Source organism: Haplochromis burtoni, unplaced genomic scaffold (genome assembly GCF_018398535.1).
Source record: "Haplochromis burtoni strain Fernald_Lab_line unplaced genomic scaffold, NCSU_Asbu1 Contig_307, whole genome shotgun sequence".
Classification (NCBI taxonomy): Eukaryota; Metazoa; Chordata; class Actinopteri; order Cichliformes; family Cichlidae; genus Haplochromis; species Haplochromis burtoni.
Window position 1 is genome coordinate 378,887 of NW_024582668.1, and position 23,816 is coordinate 402,702.

At 41.7% G+C, this 23,816-nt stretch overlaps 1 protein-coding gene across 8 annotated transcripts in view; it reads right to left on the minus strand.

Moving 5' to 3' along the window:
- agrn (agrin) overlaps positions 1–23,816 on the minus strand; it is a 261,810-nt gene that overhangs the window by 94,016 nt on the left and 143,978 nt on the right. For all 8 annotated transcript variants that reach the window (XM_042228156.1, XM_042228161.1, XM_042228155.1 and 5 more), the window contains one exon: positions 2,741–2,965. In XM_042228156.1, coding sequence (XP_042084090.1) covers positions 2,741–2,965 — 225 coding nt within the window. The remainder of the gene's footprint in view (positions 1–2,740; positions 2,966–23,816) is intronic.

A 23,816-nucleotide genomic window follows, 5' to 3' on the forward strand; every position in this document is an offset into this window, starting at 1 on the left:
CACCGGCACTCGAGGCCTGGAGTTGCCTACCCCCGGTCTAGATCTTCATTGAACAGTTGATCCATCCACTGTTCAATGAAGCCTCATCAGAAACAGTCTCAATGGTCTCAATTCTAAAGCAACAGAAACAGGGACCAAAGCTCCTACAGAGTGGTGAACCCAAAGTAACAAACTAAAAAATTTTGGTTGAAATCATTGTATGTTTGTAGATAGGTCAGGATAAAGGTGCAACAATGAGTTTCTACATGTATCTGTAAAATATGGTGGCGGCTCTGTCATGGTTTGGTGCCACATTTCATCCAGTGTCGTCGAGGATCTTAACAACAAATGATGGAACTATGAACACAGGAAAGTACTGTGAGAGTTTGATTCACCATGTACATGGAAAGCATCTGATTTGGAAAAACGTAATTTTTCAGCACGACAATGATGCCAAACAAAGAACAAAACAAACCAAGATCCAAAGAGGAGCTTTGAATGTCCTTCAAGAAGTTTGGAGAACTATTTCTGACGATACTTCAAGAAATTACCAGAAAGCTGAGATTGTGTGTTCTCATTTCTGTAGTACTGTGCAATGAATGCTCAGTAGTGTTATTATTTTTGACAGCAAATTATCTAAAAATATTGTGTAGTTTTGAGCTTTTCATGCATTTTTGTGTGTGTGTGTTTTTTCTTAGAAGAGTCAAAGGTTTTATGAAAGTAGTTTGAAAATTGGTTCTTGTGTTTAAAGCTTGGAGAAAAGGCCATAAGGTTTCAGGAAATGTGTCTTAGAATTTGTGAAAAACTGTAATTAGACTCGGAGGAAACATAATCTAAAACATCTGTGACCATTTTTGGTTCTGCGGAAAAAAGTGAACAACGCTTGACTGGCAAAAGAAAAAAGCAGCACAGTCTGGATTAATTGTGTTCAAACTGGCAACTCCTTTCAAAGAAAACTTTTTAAGTCCTGTTAGATAAAGTGTTGGTAAGTCATCTTTTAATTAGCGGCGAACAGTCTTATAGCTATGATATGTCAGCTGAGAAGAGAAGAGAAGAGAAGAGAAGAGAAGAGAAGAGAAGAGAAGAGAAGAGAAGAGAAGAGAAGAGAAGAGGAATATCTGCTTCACAGATATTATCAGTGGCCCGGCAGCTGAGAGCAGCTCAGAGTAGGACCTTGGATGTGAAGGGGAGACAAGGAAACAGATGAAGAGACGATCGGTTTGATTTGCTCTCTCGCACCTCCTTCCTTCCAGGGGAGTGTTGGTCTGGCACGCTTGGCCCTATCAGTCCGTGATCATAATGGAATTGGTTTGTGGATGTGTGTGATGGGGGTGTTACTCCTTGAAACAGGAGCCCAGGCTTTATCCTGCTCGCCACGCTTTCAGCATGTGGGAAGACAAAGGATTTATGTAGCACCGTGACATATTAAATCACTGCCAAGCTGCCGGCGAGTCATTCAAAACACACCAAGGATGAAACACCCTATCATCGGGAAAAGAGTAGAAAGAGAATGAGAAACAGAGAATAAGGGAGAATGGTTTCCAGAGACCTCTGGCAGCAATACAAAGAGTGACAATGCTGGGACAGAAAAAGGGACGGAGCGCTTTGGCTGCGTGGGGGTGGGAGGCGGAGTGACCATAGGCCAGGCCTCGGATTGTTTTCTGTGTGCACAATACAAAGGCTTGCAGAGACTTGCAACTGAGCAAACAGGGGCTTTATCGTAATGCACGCAGCGTCTCTGCATGACGCAGTGCCTGACCCGCCAGCCAGACCATTATCTGAGAGAAAGACCATTACTACCCATTAAGCGAGAAGAACAGCTTCTAGAGTCCATGCTTTTCCTCTAGCTGAGCAAGTGGGGTGATTACAAAAAGAATAGGTTGTTTTCTGTAAAAACTAGCAGTGCAGATAAATCAACAGCATTTGCCTGGCGCGGGCTAGCAAGTTGAAATAGCCAATGCTCAGTTGAAATGGCTGCAGGAAGATTTAAAGCACCATCAGGGCCAACCAGTCCCCTGAGCTGACGCCGTCCCCAGGGGAGACGGTGCAACCCAGGTCACTTTGGCCGACTCACGTTGGATTTATACGACCAACCTTCTGCCTGTGGACAAACACATCCATCTCTCGTTGCCTACCACCCGCTCTGTCTCCTGGAGGCTCCTGCTGCTAAAAGACAGAGTTACTATCTGTAGTCTTTCCCTCCGTCTTCCTCGCCACAGAATGAAAAGAGCTAAATAGTCGAGCGCCTTGAGAGTAAACAACAATTGCCTGATGAGAACAAGGATGAGCCAAAAACAACACAAAAAACTGCTCTTAAAACCTATTTAAAGAAAACATCAATCTGCATCGTAGGAGAACCTGTGTGGGGAAAAGCAACCTGAATGAATTAGAGAATTAGAGTGGAGGTGTGCCTTAAATAAGCAGGGTATGTGATAGAGGAACACAAAAGGAAGAGGTAGGGAACAGTGGAAAGGGAAGAAAAGGTTTTCTGACAATTTAAAACAAAAAATCTCAACAAAAATGACATTTTCACCATTGGAAATGTAATTTTTGATACTATCAGGGGTTTTTTTTGTATTTCCATATTTTGCAACAATTTATATTTGATAGTGTGACTCTGGGACATCTCCCTGCTACAGCAAAATAGGGCGGAGTTGGGTTGGGAAAGAAAATAAACTGTGATGGGAACTCTTCAATATTACCTGTGCTCAAAATCAGTGTTACAAAAAACAGAAACACAGAAAACACAACGAGAGCTTACCGCAGTGTCCTTGGTACTGCACACGAATGTTCTTCTTGTTCTTGCAGGCATGCTGATGGAGCTCGCACTCATTCACGTAGTCCTTTCCATCACTACCACACACTACTTGCTTGGGCTTGCCCTCGCAGCCGAGGGGGCACATGCACTTTGCCGACAAGCCATCTGAAGACTGGACACAGGTGCTGCCGTAGCTGCAGGCCACCTCGGTACAGGGATCCTTCAGAGCTGCAGGAAGGGGCAGACATAAAAACAAGCTTTAGTCAAAAGCAAAAGGGGCTCTTGCACTGAAGAGCACGTCTGTCAAGCGCTAATACGTCACAGTGCTCGCCGCTACAGTACACTGGAGTGCATCACAAATGACAGGCCACCTTATTCAAGTGGCTTTCGGTGCACTTTTACAAGCGCTGCCTAGTTATTCTGAGGTTTGAAGAACTACTTGACACCCCTGGGTAAAGATGCACTGCCACAGCTATCTACTAGTACAAACAAGTTTCATTTCACAGAGTAGTGTGAATTGGATTAGAAGCTTTGCATTCACAACACATTCTGTGTCGCTACGCTCAAGCATGCTTTAATCGGCACGGCTGAAAAGCGACCCTTGAATATTTACCTTTCCATAAATTAGACCAAGTGAGAGCAGGGAAGAGGGGTATTCCTCCCTCGTGAGGAATTTGTTTCCATCCTAATTAAGCAGCACGCCACTTGCCGCTGAGCGACGTACCCCAATCCGAGGAGAAGGTGCAACTTTTAATTTTGCCTTTGTGCGCCATCAACGGGGGCTTTTCTCGGGCCTCATATGCTCAACAAAAGGCAGCTGTGAGATTACAATCGCTGTCTTCTCACAGCATGATACATATTTATGACTGTCACAGACAAACATGCTTTCCCATGAGAGAGAAGCGCGGCATCGGCAGCCCTCTCATTTCCTAAGCCCGCCACTTTTAGAATAAATATTTACCAATGTCTGATATTATCCCCGCTTTTGTTACAAGCAACATCGATGAATTTAATTTAAAGCGGGAGTGTATATATTGAATCGCAAACTCTGTGCGTCTCGCTTTGTTTTTTTGTGTGCGTTTTTTTCTTTACTCCTCAGACAAGAGCAGAGCGTGTTTCAAATTTGCCTTCTTTCTTTTCTACCTTTTTTGAAAATTCAATACCTGCCTCCGGGATGAAATGGCACTGCCTTGTTAATAAGAGACTGGAATGTGTGCAGAGATATATTATGGATGTGTAAGAAGACAGGAGAGCTATGAGGAGTGCTCCTGATCAAAGCATACCCCCCCTCCCTCGCCTTCCTCGTCTTTATGACACATCCCCACCACCCTCCTTTCTTTTCCTCTTTTTTTTGCTCTTTCCTGTCAAGTTCTTTTGAGGTTTGGTGCGTTAGGCGCTTTAATGAACACTTTTTCCCCCTCCCCATTTTATATTTGAGCTGTATCGCAGCAGGAACTTTAAAACCGACTCTAATTTACAAGTAACTTCAAGATAAAGTACGATCAAGTAATTGCATCTCTAACTAAAAGAGACTCGTAGAAAATGACAAACTGAAATCATAAATCATTACTGGAAATCATAGGTCATTGTGAGGTGATGATGACTTAATGGCTGCTCATGCGAAACAGATAGCAATTGTGATGCTTGGCCTCCGCTGTGTGTCTAATCACATGAACAATGAAACGCTGATGACTTGTGGGAACGGAGCCGCTATAAAAACCTTGTTGTATCTGCCGGAGCAGGTAAAAGGTCATGTTAAATCACAGTTGCAGCAATTATACGCGAGCTACTTTCAGTGCACATGCACAAACTACTGTGTTACCCAGCATATGCTATGAGTTCGCCTGCTTAATAATCGTAAGGTTGAAGGTGCGATCTCGGGCTCCTCTGAGAAATTATACATCCTGTAAGTGAGCTCAAAGAATGATCCAGCAATCAGAGAGTAGTTTGTCTGGCTTTGGCACGTTCTACTCGATTCAGAGGAGCTGATGCTGAGGTAGTAAAGCCCTATCTGGAAGTTTGATATCCAACTTCTCCAGTGTTTTGGAAAGAGAAGTGGAGTCTGAAGTCTGAGCATCAGGATAAAAGCATCAGCTGTTATTCAACTTTCATCATTAGCATCTTGTTCCCCATTTTTACACATATAAGGCAAGCTGAATAAGCTACAACAAAAACCCAAATAACCAAGGATAATGTATGACTTAACTCCCATTTGATCCATCAGCTTATGTCATCTAATAATGATAAAGCAAGACGAACCATGAATTGGTGCACTCATACTGCTGTGGGAAATAAGCCCTTGGATGTTTCCTTCTCCCTTCTCTTTTGCTCACACCTACCCCAAAGTCACAAGAGCAGAGGTTCAACTTTGAGCCCCTCCTGTACATCTGATAAAAGGTACAAGCCACAGCAGAATCCCACAAACCGCCAAAAAGAAGACCGCAGCAATCACACTGCAATTTGTCCAGGGCTTGTACAATCAAGTTTCTTCAGGTAGCTGTGGCTCAGGATGTACAGTCGGTCATTCACTATTCATAAGGGCTGTTACACGATCCCGAAGTGTCCTTGGATAAGATGCTGAACCCCACAGTAGCACTGGTGTATGATGGATGAAGCACTGTGTGAATGGGTGAATGTGGCTCTTGTAGTTTGGTCAGTGAGACTAGAAACGTACTATATAAGTGCTAGTCCATTTAGCGTGTTGTTTTGATAGACCTGCTGTTGGGAATGGGAGTTGTTTTCTGACAAGAAGTCGTACCTTGTCAGAATGCTCACTTCTTCTATAAAATAGTGGTTGTTAAGGGGTTGCAGTCACATCTAAAGAAGAGTAGGAGAAAGACGAGAAAGAAACCCAGTGATTCCCCCTTTCCTTAGAGTAAACAGCATCCTCGTAGCACTTCTTGATCTCATTAAATAATAGCCTGGGCTTTCTCTCCCTCCCCAACCTCCCTTTCCTCCAAGCAAATCTGGCGTGTTGACAGGCAAGAAGGGGTGGAGGCGATAGTAAGGGGCACGAGAGCTAGGTAGAACAGGAAGGAGAGGTGGGGGCGCTTGATTTGAATGCTAACAGGGGCCGATTTGGATACGACGCACAGCCTCGATGGGGCGTTAGTGCAGATAAGCTTTCCTTCTCAGACTCAGACAAGCAGGCAAATTGCCTGGGCGAATGTGATCGGTGTAACAAGCTCAAATAAAAAAAAAAAAGAAAGACAGAAAAAAGCATGCTCGCCATAGCAAACTACATGGAGTTTTTACTTATATTTTCTAATCATTTCTCAGGTGAAAAGTGGCAACAAAAAAGCAAAGAGGAGAAAGAGGAAAGGTAAAAAGTCAGTAAATTAGAATGATCCTTGCTGCCAATTAGATCACTCTCCCTCGCTAGAGTGAATCTCAGCATGGTCTGGGCTGCTAGGATAATGAGGGGGAAAAACCCATAAGGATACACAAAGACAAGTGACACTAAAGCACTGGCATTCCAGCACAAACACAGTGAGAGATGGCATATGATTAGGGAACAAGAGGACACCCCAAAAGAAAAGCAAACATCCTGGGGCCCAATTAATAGAATAATGCTTTATAGATTTAAATGTTTAAAAGACTTTTAAAGGAGACAAAACTCTGGTTTATTTACACTTGAGACACTGCGTTTTCTAAAAATGGACTCGTTCCTGTCAGTCCATCACAGCTAGACCTGGATTTGATTGGCTCCTTTCACAGAACAATTGCTCCCCCCCTTTCTTCTAATCACAAGCATGCAGCATTTGTGTGGACAGGCCTCCTTCAAAATTTTGCACTCAGCAGGTTTGCTTCATTTAAACCACAGGACTGGCATTGTCTGCCATTGTGGGATGCATTGTAACTGAACTACCTATGTGCCTAATTGCGAATTCATGTGCTGTGGGAAATTCTGAATACACACCGTCACAAATCAACACTTGATCAACTCTGCAACTTGCTCTTTTAACGGCAAGTGGATTTCAAATTGGGATAACAATTTGTCTAATTGTGACGTGCTGCGCTGTGCTGGATATGCAGAAGTTAGCCGGGTGCTTGCAAATAATTGATTAGCACTGCCCACATTTAAGGTGTGTGTTTCTCAAACTGAAAACTATGCAGTGCTGCAGGAACATAAAATCAATGCAAGGTGGGCAAAAAGGGTACAAGAGAAAAAAATGCAAATTTGCCATTTTTCTCTACTCGTTCTGAGCTGAAATTGAGCATGTTGAGAAGTGTACATTTCTGAGAACTTGAGAACTGGAAGCTTTTTTTTCCTTTTTATTGTTCTGCATGCATGGAAATTAACTTTCTATCAAACTAACAAATTAATGCATAATGTCGAGAATAACAACAACTGTGAAGCAAATCCTTTTGCACTCCTGGCTGTAGTTAAGTGTAGAAGCTGCTGACATGTTGGGTGGCACTTTGTAGCAGCTTAACTATAATATGTGAAGTCTCTTACAGAGCTAAAGCTAAGCTATAGCTTAAGTGGTATTGTTTTCACCTTCTGAGCCCGTGCGCTTGTGTGTTTGCATGTTATCGTGGAAAAGTGCAGTTACGCAGACACGTGTAGTGTAGTGAGAACTACCACTAGGGCAGTTCGGAGTAGTTTAGCAGGTGTTTGTATGTCTGTCTGTCTGCGATGTCTTCCAGAAAAGTGGAGCAGAGGGGTTTTGGAGAATGGGGATTACAGTGATCCTCTCCCTCCTCATCTCTCCCTCTGGCAGTCAGCAGACTTTCCAGGCAGGTGGGGAGCTCCACTTCTCTGATCCACTGTTTTGTGCTGTAGTTTATTAATGCTTCATTAGGGACACGGAGCTGTCAGTGCCGTGCTGGCTTTACTTGATACCCCGCTGCCACGAAACCAGACGCACACCAGATGCGTGCGCAAGTGTGGGGAGAGTCATATATGCCAGTGCACGTTTGGAGGCAACCATGGAGTTCAGATAAGTCTGCAAGTGAGTTTGTGATATGTATGCATGTGTACCTGTATGTGTGTGTGTGTGTGTGTGTGTGCTGTGCTTCCTGTTGTGCTGGTAGTGATAAGGGAGGTATGGGGCTGAAGCTAATCAAATGCAATGATGCGATGGAGGGGGAGCTCGGCAGTGTGTGTTCTAATCAAGAACCCTCGTACACCCATCAACAGCAGGAGAAGAAGAAGCAGAGAGGGAGCAACAGTGAGACAAAAACAAGTTACAAGGGGACCGAGTTAAAATACTATGGAGAAAGTCTGACAAAGAAAAATGCAGCAATAGAAAACAAATGTAATTCAGAGGCAAAGTTACACATTTAGGGTTTGTTTGTTTTTTACTTCTTTGGGCAAAGCTACAGTTCCTACTTTCCAGTTTTATACTGAGACAAGCTTTACACACCGTGACCCCCACTTTCATCCATAAAACTGCACCAACTAACATTTTGATGTTTGAATTATAACCCAACTCTATGGAGTACATCAAAATAAATTGCTTATACCTCAAACATAAAATGTTTAAATGGGAAGTATGTCACTTTAATGTCGTGCCTTTAAATGGTAAAAAAGACAGTCAAACAAGATGACTGGTATTGATTTTTTAATCTCAGTCATGACAAAAAAACAATTAGGTATCTCAACCAAAATCCTGAAATACTAAAATAAAATAAAGTTGTGTGTATAATTTCCTTGACATTTAGCCAGTTTCGCTGCTGCTTATCATGGATTAACGATGCCGGGCCAACCAAGCTGGTACCCACAGTACTAAAAGACAAACTGGGCATGTGAAATTCAGAAGGAGCACAACAATGGGCACTTGGTGTTGTTTGAACAAAGACAAAGCAGGCAGGGAAAGAAAGGAAGTTGAACAAAAAACCCAAAAACAGACAGTAGATGAAGAGGTGGTGAGGAACTAGTAAAAGAGAAGTGTGTAGAAGGGAGATAAGGGAAAGGGTCAGAATGGGAGAAAGAAAGCAGCGGCGTGGAATGGTCAGAAAATCAACAGACAAGATCGACAAAAACTGAAATCCAAGAACTAAATATGGATGAGAATCTGCAGCCAGATACCCAAAGCAAGTGGTGAGGAGCAGGAGGCAGGGACTGAGGCAAGGCCAAAGGATTAACAGTCCTACACACCTCTCCAACACGCTTTCCAGACACACACACACACACACTTCGTTCCCTCTGCTGTGAGGCCAATGGCTGGAAGATGATTCTTTGTGTTTGATGTAGTTCTTCAAAGCGCTCCACTGAACTGCAGCTGTTGCTCTCTTTTACACGCTTTGCTGTTTTACCCTTGAGAATGGAAAACGAACCACAAAAAGCCCTCATCATGCTCCAGTCGTCGGCCACACACACAATCAAGAAGTGGAGCTTGTGAGTACAGTATGTCTAAGCAGATTTTTAACCAAAGGTCTTACGACAGTTTAGTTTAATTTAGGTTAGTTTGATTTAGAAAGATCCCCATTAGCTGTCGCGATACGCAGCTATTCGTCCTGCGGTCATAAAATCTCAGTTGCTGCTCTTTTAAATCAATATTTAAGAAAAAAAAATATGAATGTAAAAACAGAGGATAAAATACAAAAAATGTCACAATGCTTGATTTTTGGAACCATAGCTGTCATTTACTGCTGGCAGATATCTTACGCTTGGAAAATGCAGTAAAGCACAGGTGGGGTGTTGAAATGACAACACAGGCCCCATTTATTCTGCTGAGTGACAGAAAGAAGGTGGGATGGGATTAAATCGCCCGGGTATGGCATTTATGACAAACACACACACAGATGCACAGGTCTTTTAAAAGGACAGCACACAATTTAACAGCAACAACAACAACAACAAAAAACACTTAAATTCTTCAGTTAAATATCAACGAATATTAACACGCTCATTCAAATAGCACCATTTGATGAAAACCCAGAGGCACATTAAATCCTTCCACCAACTTATCGTGCGCATCATAATTGGAAGCATCGAAATGCTTTTCCCAAACTAACAAAATGTGCTTGGGAGAGGGAAAAGCTCCCGTTACTCGACTGGGAGATCAGAGGTGAGATACAGAACGGCAGCCCTGCAGCCAATCTAGTGTCCAAAAAGGCTGATTGTGCTACATAACACGATGCGGAGGACTTTTCAGAATGCAAACAAATGCCTTTGGCTATTCAGTGCAACGCAACAAGCTGTAAACACAGCGATTATATATGTTATCCACTCATAATAATGTTGAAGGTGCCCTAAGCGCACTGCTAAAGGAGTCCACGAATGGCTGCACATCATGTGTCAAACCATCAAGACGTTGTGACAACTCACTTTACTTTAGCCCTGTAATCTACATAAACAAGCTGAAAGAGATAAAAGGTAAAAAGAAAAGACAAACACTGGCTGATGGGCAGTTTCTTTAACCTCAGGGCCTCTCTGTCCCCTTAATAGCCTATGGGAAAAAGCCTGTATTACCTATTGGCAAGCTGTCAGTGCTTGTACCAGGAGTTGTTTCTCTTGGATTAAGGCCTTTTGAAAGCAACAAAGAAGATCTTGGTGCCAAAATAAGTTGGGGAGTGTAGCCGGAGGCACTATTAACTGCTTCTCTGTTTACCTCTTTAAGGCCAGGAGCCCACATAATCAATAATGTATTCATGTGGTTTTTAAGTGTTGAGCTCTACACCAGGCACCTCAGGATCAAAAGCACCAAAAAAACAACAACAAAAAAACCTGGTTAGACTCACCATACTGAGCACATAAATGCTTAAATTAAAAGATTAAGTAGGGTAGTCCTAAATGAATTTCTTCTAATTGCACTACATTCAATATTTTTGAGTTTCTGTGAGATTTTCTTCCTTTGTGAGTTAGTAAAACTGATTGTTTTTAACTGCTAAAGTATAATTTGACTCTACTTGTTTCTACTGCAGTCTCTGGTTTCCTATTAATAGTGTAGGATCATGACTGTGAGTGTCAGGAAGGTTATGAGTGCGCAGTCAGTCAATTACAGATACCGTGCACGCTCTATCATGCTGTGTTGTTCTATGTGGTAAGGATGTAATTTGTATGCCTTCATATTAGAATAGCAAACCTGTGACACTACGAGTGAAGCGGGTTGCAGAGTTCATGACGATCTCCACGTTAGCACAGATAGAAGCATGCAGGGTGATGCTCTGCTCACTGTAAAAATCCCTCACCACATACGTTTTATGAATGACAAAAGTTATGATCCTATTCAATAAATTGCATTTTAGAAAGTAAGTAAGAAAATTATAATGCAACGCTGTTTTTTAAATACAAAAATTCAAAGAACATGACAAAACAAGCCACATTAACAAAGTTATTCATGTCGTAGCTCCAAAATGTGGCGGTGTACACATCTGAATAACAAACAAAAAGTCCATTTCAATAGGAGACAAAAATCTCCTGGGGGCTACGTCAGGAAGAGCATCCTGTGTGAAAGTCTACCACGGAGCTAGCCGCTGTGGCGACCCCTTGTGAATAAGGTAGCTAAGAAAATTATGGAAGTTGAGCTAATAGGCACTGTGAATTAAATATAATCAAATACTACAAATAAAATGTAATTAGATTATTTAAATGCTAATTACATTACAGCCAGTTGGGTTCTGTCAGTATTTGGAGACTTGGGGTCTGAATTGTGTCCTGAAACTGAGTTTTGCATTCAGAATATCCCCTCTGGCCCCAGAAAGAGGTACAAAGACTCATGTGGGCTAAGTAGTGCATATGCCACAAATTTCCTTTCATTAGCTCCTGATTAACTGGAGCTGGTGGTGGTGGGGAGCCAAAATCACTACTGATGTTCAGTGAGGCATTGGCTAATCATGCTTGGCCTTTGCTATCAAAAAACTTGCTAATGACTGGTAGCTGCTGGGGGCGAAATGCAGTTCAGAGCTGCTGAAAAGTCCCTTACAGTGGGTGTTTGGTCTTCAGTACAAACACAGGCACATCTGCGTGAAGACATACAGTGTCAGCACACTCTTCACCTGAATGCAGGATAAGCTCAAAGTGCGATAGTGCATGCTGCATTATCTCTTTTTTCAATAGTCACACTTAAATAAACATCAATGTAAGAGTTCTCTGTCACCGGCTGATAAAGGAGCAAATAAATCTAAAGCCATATCATGAAAGCAGTTTAAAGTCAGCAGTTCCCAGGCTGGGTGCTGAAGCTGTGTGGTGACTAACAATAACAATTTGAGCTCACTTTGCTTTATTCTCATTAACTCCTGAAAGCAGATCCAAAAACTGTTAATATTAAGCAAATAAGAAGATCTCACAGTTCACAGCTCATAACCTGCCTACAAATAGACATAAGCCACAATATTTAGAACCCAGCACATTAAGCTTTTATTTCCAATAACTAACTGAGACAATCAGTCAATTACTATCTATTGTATGTGATATCTATATTAAAGCTAAAGAACAGGGGGAAAAATGAAGACACACCACATCAGTCACTTCTTTGCACTGAGGACTTTGGCTTAATTAGGAAAAATAACAACGAGTTAACTTTAATACTAAAAAAGCATCTTTATGAACACACAATCAGATAAACCTGCTCAAGGTGACATGCCCATTTCAGCCTTCCAATATAGGACCCTATTTAACATGACAACAATTAAAATTTTGATAAGGCTGCAGGAGGAAGAGAGAGTGCGCATGAAAGTGGAGCAGAAGAACTGACATTTATTTAGAACAAACAGTAGATGGAAATAACTTGGATTTATTCTCTCTCTTTTCTGGCAAGCATTATTACTGCAGGCAGGGACTGTGTGTGTGTGTGTGTGTGTGTGTGTGTGTGTGTGTGTGTGTGTGTGTGTGTGTTGTGTGTGTGTGTGTGTGTGTGTGTGTGTGTGTGTGCATGGGTTGTATTCTAATTGTGAGGAAAATTGAAAGCCATAGAACACAAACACATTTTAAGGAATGAAGGTATATTGGCCTGTCCTTACAATTTTCACAAAGCTGGAATGAAGTTAAGGTGAATGAGGAAAACGATAAAAAAAAAAGGCCGCATTTGCCAGAGAAAAGTCATATGGGTTAGCCTCAGCGGTCAAGTGGTCGTGGCGAATGAGATAAAACTGAACTATTTGGTTCACTAAAAAGCAGCATTTTAATTTGCTTGTATTACTGCTGAAAAAAACAAAAGAAAACTTGATTCCGAGTCAGGAAACAGAACGGGGAGGAAGTGTTCAAAAATGGGCAACCAAGGAAAAACAGAAAACACTATTATTTCCTTGACGTATAAGCAATTCAGTGTGAAATATTTTCTACACGAAATCATGCAGTCACAGAGTTACAGGAGCTCTAGTGCCACTAGAAAACACTTACAGCTTAATTGCAAGGTTTCAGGCAGAAACGGGAAAATCATTTTAAAAAATGCCACTTTTAGCAGCTAAAACAACAGAATAAAAATAACAGTTTTAAACTTTGCAACTAATTGTTATTTTCCTTGTTGCCTTTTGTTTTTCTGATGGATCATTTTAAAGTTACAGTCCATTAAATGTTCATGGAAACCAACTGTGTTTTCACAATAGCTGTTTTATGCATTTCCTTCTTCTGTTCTGTGATTATCTACTCATAATAGAAGTTACTGGTAGAGTCTGCCATTGGCACATGCCACTGCCACGAGGGGCTTAGAGTAAATGATGAATAGATTCATTATTACTGTTTTTGTTGGCTTCTCTTGACTGCTCTTTGCAATTAACTGACGGCCGTCTTGTACATCCTATTTAGCACTAAAAAGAACTGGACTACTTTTATTATGAAGCATCGTGGCTTTTATGATGATATGTCACCAAGTGGCGCTGTCATATAAATCTTTTTGAACCATGAACAGTGGGATTAACAGCTGCAGGCAACAAGCTGCACACTTCCAACTCATCGACAAGGTCACCGAGTCCTCTGGCTGAGCCATGTTCTCGGCATTTCCTATGATTTAAGAGAATCTCATGAAATGGATGGAAATTTGCACATTACTACCTTGTAATTGTCACTTGTGGCTGTTTTACCGATGAAGATGTATGTGTAGTCTCATCATAAATTTCTAAACGCAGAACTCATTTGATGTCTTTCCTCCACTAAAAAGCCACGAAGCGCCCTTTACTGCCTACTTGTCCATTTTCAACTATTTCTGCCATTCACTAATATTGATCCGCAAATTGATTACCAATGGATGATAGAGCAGTGCATGCAAATTTTGCATATACAACATTTTTGGCAAGATTAAGACAACGTATAGTGTATATGCCCCAGATCCTTTATGAACACTGAATACTGAGCACTTAAAATCCTGAGGACAATAAACTGCTGGATTTCTTTCCTCCCACTCAGTTAAGCACATTCACATTCTAACCCAGGCCTAACAGTGTCTGATTAGGTCGCTAACATGAAGACCAGTAGGACTCTGGTTCCTGACGACCTTGATCGATAACCACTGCGCTACATCATCTCAGCTTTGAGGCGACACAATGCCAGTTGATTCCCGAACAAGACTAAGTGGCCGGCACCTTGTTGAGAAAAAAGGTAAAACTTTGAAAAGTTACAACCCTGATTGCTCATTTTACATCAGTGGTGCTTTGATTTACAATCAATCACCCAGTGAAGGCAAGGAGTATCTAATTTGCCCTCCACTGCAACAATGTGAACACAGCATTACTCTGGGGAGTGGATGCAGTCGATGGACAGACCTTAAATAAGCAGCGAGGCAGGAGTGGGTGAACAGTAATGAAGGAACCTTGTATGAAGGTGCTGTGTGTAAACAGGGAATACAGTGTAGATATACATGCACAAGACTGACGTTTTCTACAGTACTGTGCACATGTCTTGAGCTACCCCTCGTTTCTTTATATCTGGCTTGGAGAAGCAATTTACTGAACCACGTGCAAACATGTGCACACATGCATACATGGAAATACAGTGTGAGGCAAACAGGCAATTTTAAAATTTTAATGAGCTCCAAAGTCAATATTTGCTATGCTCATCTTTATTCGTCAACTCTTTCAGGTAAGCCTTCTTGTCATTTCTTCAAGTAGCCTTCAGGAACAGTTCTCCAGGGCTTTTCAAGGACTTTCAGATACTGTTCCAAATGCTGCAGTTTTTTCAGACAGGTCACTTCTTCTTTTGTCCTCCACTTGTCCACTTTCTTTAAATGTTTTAAGGACAGGCTGCACACCGTGCCGAGATATGCCAGGTTTTTGGCTAATAGCTCTTTGGGAATCACCTAGCTCGTGCAAAAATAATGATTTATTCCTGACAAACTGTGTCATCTCTGACATTTCTCATAGATTTAACTAAAGATACTGGAACAAATTAGGTGATTTTGAAGTGGTTCAACAATTAAAAAGCATTTCTGGTCAAGTACAAGAACTGAAACAGCAGCCAAAGAAAAGCCTGGGGATCTATTGCTCAACGCCACCTTAAAAAATGACTCCTTGTTTAAAACTCTGACTCAGTGGTAGAAAGAAATAACAAGATTATCCATATTCTATTTCTGATAATGTGTTCCTGTACATACATTAACATAAAACGAGTAATAATCTGAAACATGTATTAAATAAAGCAGTTATCCTATTCAATCCACGCTGCGATCCTTTAATGATGATTGTGAATAAGCGATCTTTTTGTTGTTGTTGTTGTTGTTGTAGTATGCCACAGAATCAAAGCCAACGCAGAGAGAAACAAATATTCTTTAGAAATCCGTCTCCTGTCACTTGTCGTCATTCTTGTTCCGCGCGAAATGAAATAAAATATCCGCTATTGTCGGCTGAGCTGGTAGTTATCCTCATATTTTTCAGCACCGCTCCGCTTTTATTATTTTCACTCCATTCCATCTCTCACCAAGCATACACAGTGAAAATAACAAATAACAATGTATTATTCAGGAGAAGCCAAATGCATAAATACATTAAAAAGTCTCAAAACACAACCCCTTGTCTGGGATTAAGCAGGTGTATGTGGATATGGATGTGTGTACATAATCGGTGTTTTGCCTGCAGATTTCAAAGAGGTGAGCACTGGAGAAAGAGCGAGCGAGAGATGAAGCAGAAGACGGGATTTGTCTTACAAGTATCAGTGGTTGCAGACGAGTGGAACAGCAAGTAAAGATGGATAGAGAAATTCCAAGCACAGCCCATTATCATGTCTTTATGTGTGTGTGTGTGTGCTGATAACAAGAATGTATATTTTTCAGTCTATCGGTTTGCAAAACGCCTGCAGTGTGTATATTTCACTAAATATGCCTTTGTGTGCGTGTTTATGTACTATCAGTAAACACACACACACACAGAGTCCGTCAGGTTGTGCATATTATGGTTATGAATGCCAAGCAAGAGTCAATGCCCCAGGGAAATGAAAGCACGAAAGCTGAGTTATTTACAATGACCTCTCGCCCTGTGTGTGTCTGTTAGTGTGTGCGCATAAATGTGTTCACCGATAACCCCGGAGAAATTTGATTACTTTCCGCATTTGTGTCTCTGTGCAGACTTGTTACTACTGATGAGAATATCAGCAAGACACGGAAAAAAGAGAGAGAAAAAAATGAAACGATTTTTGTCGTGAAGCCTCTGAGTGAAAAAGGAAGGAGACGAGGGAACGCCCAGAAAATGAGTGAAGGCGAAGGAGAAGAAGTAAGGGGTGCGTGACTAAGTCCTCTGTGGCGGAGTTAACAGTGAGCAAATGAAGGAGAAGTGGAAAAAAGAGAGGCTTGAGGAACTATGGAGTGATGTAGAAGAAGGAACAGAGAGGCAAAATGCATGAAAAGAATAAAGGACGGAAGGAAAAAGAAAAGGAATATTTAAAAAAAGTAACAAGGACAATAAGGATTAAAGACAGAAAGAAAGACGGGAGGAATACTGGTGAGATGAAGGGACAGGGATCCAAAACAGGGAAGCAATGAGCACTGGAGAAACAGCGTGGAGGTAAAGATGGCTTCAGTCAGTTTGACTGCAGAATTCTGTTATCTGCTTCGGCAAAGCCAGAAGTCATCTTCAGCATCTACGGCTATTACCACCAGCCCATTGTTACAGAGGCTGACCGGGCATGTCACCGGGGTAACAAAGGAAATCGTCTTAGCATGAGCAAAATAAAGTAAAAAAAATGGGGGTGAAGGAGGAGTGAAGCAGGCTGGCCTTCATCTCCTCACTCTCCAGCTCTGCTCCAAAATTAGGATTTATTTGCTTGCAGAGGATTTTCACAAACCTCCTCTCCTGGCCAGCTTTGGCCCCAACGAGGGAAGATAAATCAGGGCTTTACCTGGCCCGGCCCAGACACCTTAACAATCGGCCAGACCAACAAAAGACAAAAGACCAAACGTACAGATGGAGTAATGAGCTTAGGTCACTTTCTTTGATTCCCTCTCTGAACAATGGTTTAGGAGCAAAAGGGAGATGTGAAGAGGAATGGAAACAATGTGTTGGCCCGCATGTCAGATTCAAATAACAATGGTTTTTCTGATTTCTTGCATGATCCCAAACAACATAAAGAATTTCTTACACATACACAGTATTGTGCAGATGTCTTGATCCTTATTTCTTTAGATTTTAGTAGCAAATTAGGAAACGGGTGCATTGATTTACTGAAAAATGTGCATATGTAGTATATAAGGCAAAAGGAGAGTTTGTACAGTTCTAAAAACATCTTTATTCTTCAACGCAATCTCTCTTGGACAAGCTTTTGTAATGTCTGTAGGTAGTCTCGAGGAAAAGTTCTCCAGGTTCTTGAAACACATTCAAAGCTCTTCTTTGGTTGTTGCCATCCAACAGTGTTTATTATGAAGTTTCACAATGACCCGGAGGGTACTCTAATAATAAATGATAAATGTTCTTTTCTCTTTTTGAGTAAAATAAGGTTTGCATTCCAAAATAAACAAGAGATTTTTGAAAAAGCAAAAGTGCTTAATTAAAAAATAACGCAAAGGTGTATTTTAAGCTTCCCCTTTTCTCCTTTTCCCATAACTACATTTAACATGTAAACCCGCTCAGCTTTAACCCCACTTCTGCATCTCCTCTCCTCTTGGGAGTTTTCTGTTTTCACACACGCTCTGAATAAACGATTTGACTGGCTGAGTAGCATCACATGAGATAATGTAGTCACTCACTGTTGTACCTCTCTCCTGACCTCCCCTGCACCTAGTGACGGTGATTTAAACTAAAATACAAAATTTCAAATGGCGTTCATCACTTTATAAGACCTGTTAATATTTATTTTCAGTCCAATTCTTGTGAAATTTTGCTCATGTCAGCATTTCCTCTGTGCTTCCCTTTCTTAGAATGGCTCCTTGATAGCCACCGCTCCACCGAGACCACTTCTGATGAGACTTCAGTAGATAGATCCGCTGAAAGTCTCAGGTCCTGTGTCAGGCCTTTGCTGGATTTCTTTCCTGTTTCTTCAGGACATGGCTTTCAGATACTGTTCACCTGCTGTCGGTAACATTTTATGCATGTCACTTCATCTTTTGCTCCCACTTGTCCAGTTTCTTCAGATTTTTATGAACACACTGGACCCCATGCCAAGACAGACCAAACTTTTTGCCTAGTAGCTCTTTGTTATTTTAAGATAAGATAAGACTTTATTGATCCCACAACGGGGAAATTTTTGCATCACCCCAGCTCAGGTACAGATATCAGATGGAAATACAAAAATACAAATAAGTACAATCAATGACAAAAAGTAAGATAATACACTATATACAATGGTAGCATACACAGTATGTGATTATGGATATAAACTATATAGCTTGACATAACTATTGTACCACTAATATTCCTATTTATAGACATGTACACACACACATGTACACACTAAATATACATATGTATACATATACATACATATATACCTGCACATGTCCATACACATGGAAGTGGTGACCGTGGATGTTCACAGTGTCCAGTGACTTATGACATCATGATTGAGGAGTTATAGAGTCTAACTGCTGTTGGGATGAATGATCTGCGAAAGCGCTCCTTCCTGCAGCGAGGGTGTTTCAGTCTCTGACTAAAGGAGCTGCTCAGCCCACTCACATACTCATGCAGTGGGTGATGTGGGTTGTTCATGATGGATGTCAGCTTTACTAACAAAATACTGTCTTTGGTATTTTTTGTAGACTCTACAGAAGAAATGGGAATCAAATGATGACATGCTGCCAGTAACAAAGTTAAGAAAGACACAATGTAAAGTTGACACCTTCAGAAAGCCTGGAGAACTTTTGCTCAAGATAGCAAGAAAGTCTGGCACCTGAAAGCAAAATGTAAAAAATATGAAGAAATAATGGATGGCTCAAGAGTTTTGCACAGTACTGTACCGTTTGTAAAAAAAAAATTATGCTGTTTTATAGGAAAGATTAACACTTCTTTCAATAGATATTCCCTTTCTTCTTCCTGATTGGTCCGTTTCATGCATGTTTGCCTGTTTGCGTGCAGGCACGCTCGCAACCACACAATAAAGCGTCATTAGACACGAGACACAAAGTGCGCCAAAGTAAACCCGTGCATAATGACAACTCTCATCAGACACTTTGACATTTGTTTCGTTATATAAATCTGCTGCGCCTGCTTTTGTTTGGTAACGTACAAATACGTCAGGTACAGGTGGGTGTACACCAACTCATTTTCAGTTAATCATTTGTGCCTCTTCCCAGGAACAGAGGACTTCATTTGTTTGCTGCAAAATGTATTCGAACCAGCTCTGATATATTTTTTTTATATGCTACAACTAAATACAACAAGTAGGAGTGTACTGCTTTATGTTTAAGGAGCAGTTCACATCCCTCTCACACTGGGCCTGCCTGCAGTATATAAGAGCAGACAGAGAAGCAGGTGTGGAGCACTGATGCCTTTTCTCCTTTCACTGTGAAGACTCGAGAGTGTTTCGGTGCTGGAGAGATAAAAACCTTCTCTAAAGTGCAGAGAGCGAGAGAGCAGAGTGGAGTGACTGAGCAGAAGGTAGGGGGCCGTGCTGATAGCCAACTCTCGAGAACACACACGTGCGCTCTCACACATACATAAAATCAATCTCCCATCGACCACACTCTCGAACCCCAGTCACCTCACCCACACGCGCATGCTCTCCACTTTTTTCTGGGGGGGGGGGGGGAGTAAAGAAGAATGAAAACTCCATGTTCCACTAGAGTGGCCACACAAGATGAGTTCTGCAGCACTTCTGTGTCTCTCTCTGGGAAAGGGAGTGTATTTACCACTCTGCTCTGATTCAACATTAGGACAGTAGACGTGGTGCACGTCCCCAAGCTGACTGTAGAACGTGCACAAACACACAAACGTACGCACACACAGTTCCCCAAATGTCTCTTGTCTCTCTCTAAACCAGAAAGTGTCTGAGCTTTTTCTCTCTCCCTCCCTCTCTGAGGTCTTCTTTTTCTTAACTGGCCACTTTTTTTTTTCTTTCTTCTTTTTTTTTATCACCTCGTGTTGTTATCGGTCACTCCTGCGGGGCCAATTTAAACGCGGCCTCTCCTTTTAATTTCGATAATATCTGAAGCCATTATGTGCTCACCGCCTGCCTGCTTGACTGCCGGAAATGTAACCCCACCGATCCCAAATCATCCATCTAGAACAAAAGAAAGATAATGAAGAAGCTGGGTCGGAGATGGTCTGAACCATTAAGGGGCAGGTTATGTGAATATCAGAGTGGAGCAGTGGAGGGAAACTAAGTGCCTGCACCTCAACAACGAATGGGTCATTTTGTCCTGCCCTCAGGAGGGAACTTAGACCATTTTCTTGGAACTAAAATGTCATAATAGCCAGTTCAGTTTTATGAGTGAGGTGCTAAATGGACATGTTTTAAGGGGAATTTTCTTTTCACTGCCGAGTGAAACTGAGCTAAGGTGAACTGTGCAATGGGAATAGTGGGAGGACACGGGCATCTGTCAAAGTCTAGGTTGTAAACAAGCCACCTTATTTGGTGTTCAAAGCTGTGACCGTAGCTAAAGTGCCTGTAAAAACCTCTTGAAAGTCGAAGCACAATATGTCAGTAATTAACTGGAGAACAGCACTGTGATGTCAGCAGCAGCGAAGTAGGAAGTAAGCGCCCGAAAGCCGACATTTGGAGGTGTCAGCATCCTGCAGATGTCAGGGACTTGCTGGTTACAGCTTCCTCCTGTTTGCAACAAAACATACCCCAAGCTCCAAAGTTGTACTTGGTGGTAACAAAATGCTCCCATGTGATGTAACTCCCATCCTTTAAAAAAAAAAAAAAAACAAACATAAGGGGCATAATCTGTGAGAGAAATAAAAACTTCTTTTGTGGCTTTCCTCCTGAGTGCCAGATAAGACTTGATTTGAATTGAACATGACGGCTTCACACAACGGTAGCCAATTCACTTACCCCGATGAAAACCCGCCATTCAAATCGAAAGAGTCAAACGAGGCTTCGCACAAAAGCACCAATTCAGCTGCCCGTATTTTCTTAAAGTTAAAAGCTTTCTCACTCCCTCACCTTTCTACCGCTCTTCCTCCTTCCCTCCTTTGCCTCTCTCTTCCTCCGTCAGCACTGACAACTCCATAATCTCAGCCAAGTGGCCCGTCCAAGCCCTCTGTAGGGGCTGAATTTATTGAGAGCAGAGTGAGAATCAGAACCTGTCACCTGGCTTGCGCTGACCTCCTAACACGCACGCTCTCTTCCTCTTTCACACTCACAGCGTATACCGTACCTGCTGTATGTACCTTCTAAGTGCAAACATCCTTGAATTCATTCAAACACACACATATGAATATTGATGAATGTTAGACTGTTGCTTACTCCTTGGCTGACCCTTCCATCCCACAGTAAAACACTTCTTTTAATTCTCTAGCCGTCTGCCCTTCTCAATTCTGTCTATAAGACATATGTGGGAGCTTTTAACAAGGATGTTGCAATAAATGCAAAAGTAAATAAACTGACCAGATGTTAGCTAGCTGTGTGGTTCGTCTACACTCACTCGACAGTGACTGCTTTCACTGCTATACAAAATATGTTGCAAATCAGAAATAGCACGGGTAAGAAAGAAGGATGAATTTAAAAGATTGCTTTCTGATTTTCAAAGCTATTCATGTGTCACTCGGGACAAAACCAAATATTGTGAGTTTAAGATAATAAAAGCACCGATAACCTGCTGTTTAAGCTTTAAGGTCACCTTCATCAGTACCTGGCAGCTTGTTTAAAACATAGATTCCCAGGGTTGGTTCTCTCAGCTCTCAACGTTTCTACCAATCAGAAGATTGTCAGAAAAAAATCGCATCAGAAAATAGCAAATTTGTCAATTTTCAACAGAACTGTAAACTCTGCTTTAAGTATACAATAATGGAACTGTAAATCAAACCATGTTGAATGGATGTTGGTGGAAGCCGGAGTTAATTAAATGAGTCATTTTTACTTTTGCATTGATTAAACTGATCACACCATAAATCACAGTGACACCGGTTGTGTTACAGAAGCACAAGTACATAACGTAGCAAGGCTAGAGCTAAGGATGCCATCCGCTGATTAAACACTACACACCTGCCTCCTCCACATCCAGTGACTGCATGAAAATGCTGACATAAATCAGGCTTTGCCATTAGTAATAATCACATTGGGCTCTCAGAATCACAGCCAACAGAGGAATGAAAAGAAAATTCCTTCCAGATGTGACGGGATAAGAGAGGAAGTCTGCTCTGGTGGCCAGCATGTAGTTATTACCAGCAATACTATCATTAGCATAATCGTTACTATTATTTTTTACTTTATTTCTTTCCTTGTGACTGGCTGCTGTTTTGCTAAGGCCAATTATGGTGCTTCTGATGGCCTTAACCCTCCATAAACCATCATTAAACCACTTATGCTACTACTTTCTCCCTCTGGTTTTGATCTTCTCTCGTAATCTGTTCACTCGTTCAATCACTAAAGTACTCTCTTACGTGCTCTTGTGTCGCACTCCCTGTCTTAATGTCTCGTTGCTCTTTCCTCTTAACATTATACCCTCCCTTTTTAAATGCTATTTTCCCTTTCCTCCACTGTACCCTGTGTTCCTCCTGTCCTCTCTCTGTCCTTTCTATCGCTTTATTTCCACTCTGCCAGTAGCGGGCCGCCACCAAGCTTGTTATTAGTGCCAGGTTCGAGCCTGCACTGTAATCAGACCCCTGGAATTAGCAGTAGGCCCACACTGGCAGAAAAGGCACGACGCTGACAAAACACTATAGTTATCATTGAGGCTGCTGCAATGTTGCAGCTTTGGCAGGAATCTGCTCCTTAGAGCCATGGATTTTGATGGGCTTTGGTAAAGAGAAGCAATGAGAGGTACAGCAGGAGTATTGGCACCCACTGGGGTTAGGGATAAAATACACACTGGATGGCTACCAATGGGAGCAGTAAGTGGCACACTTTTTTGTTTGTGAGGGTGCAGGTGGCGCTTAAGCCCTGGGAGCACAGCCATTTTGGAAAGACAATAGAATGGATGTAATGGGGACGTGTTTTATTATTGTGGGATAAAGATAGGATGGCACAGCACGTAGTATTAGGACAGGGTGTAATAGAAATCCATTTACTTGACAATAACAAGCAATTTAGTGTCACTCAGAGACTTGCAGCTTTGTGCTTGTCAAATTAAGTGGCCGTGCTCGTCCTCTGGTGCAAACGTCAGAACATCACAAGTGCCGTTTCTGTCATTTGAACCAAAAATTCCAATCGCATTCGCCATGCTTTAAAATGTTAATTCACCTATGCTTGCCCACTTTCACCCTCATCTCTCATTGTGATGTACTGGAGAGTGTCAGTCTCAAATTGTTCAGTCCAAGAATTTGGATGTTTGGGGATCTTTTAAAAGGTACAGATCACGTGTATGTTAAAGACAAAACTTCAGAGAAAGCTATCGAATTTTAGTGGTTTGTGGAGATCTCATAAATACATCAGATCAACAGTCAAACCTGCCCAAACTATTTTCTTCTGCAAAGTTGCATGACCATACCAAGAATTGAAATGTCAAAGGTCAAACTGACTTCTTTTCATCCCCGTTTCTACAGGTAGTTAAAGCTTACAATCACCGCCTTAAAATCTTCAGACAAGATGAGACAGAAAAAGCAGATCGTTGCACAAATGTCAGAGGGATTTCTGAAAATGAGTTACTTTGCAGAAAAAGCACAAGGAATTATC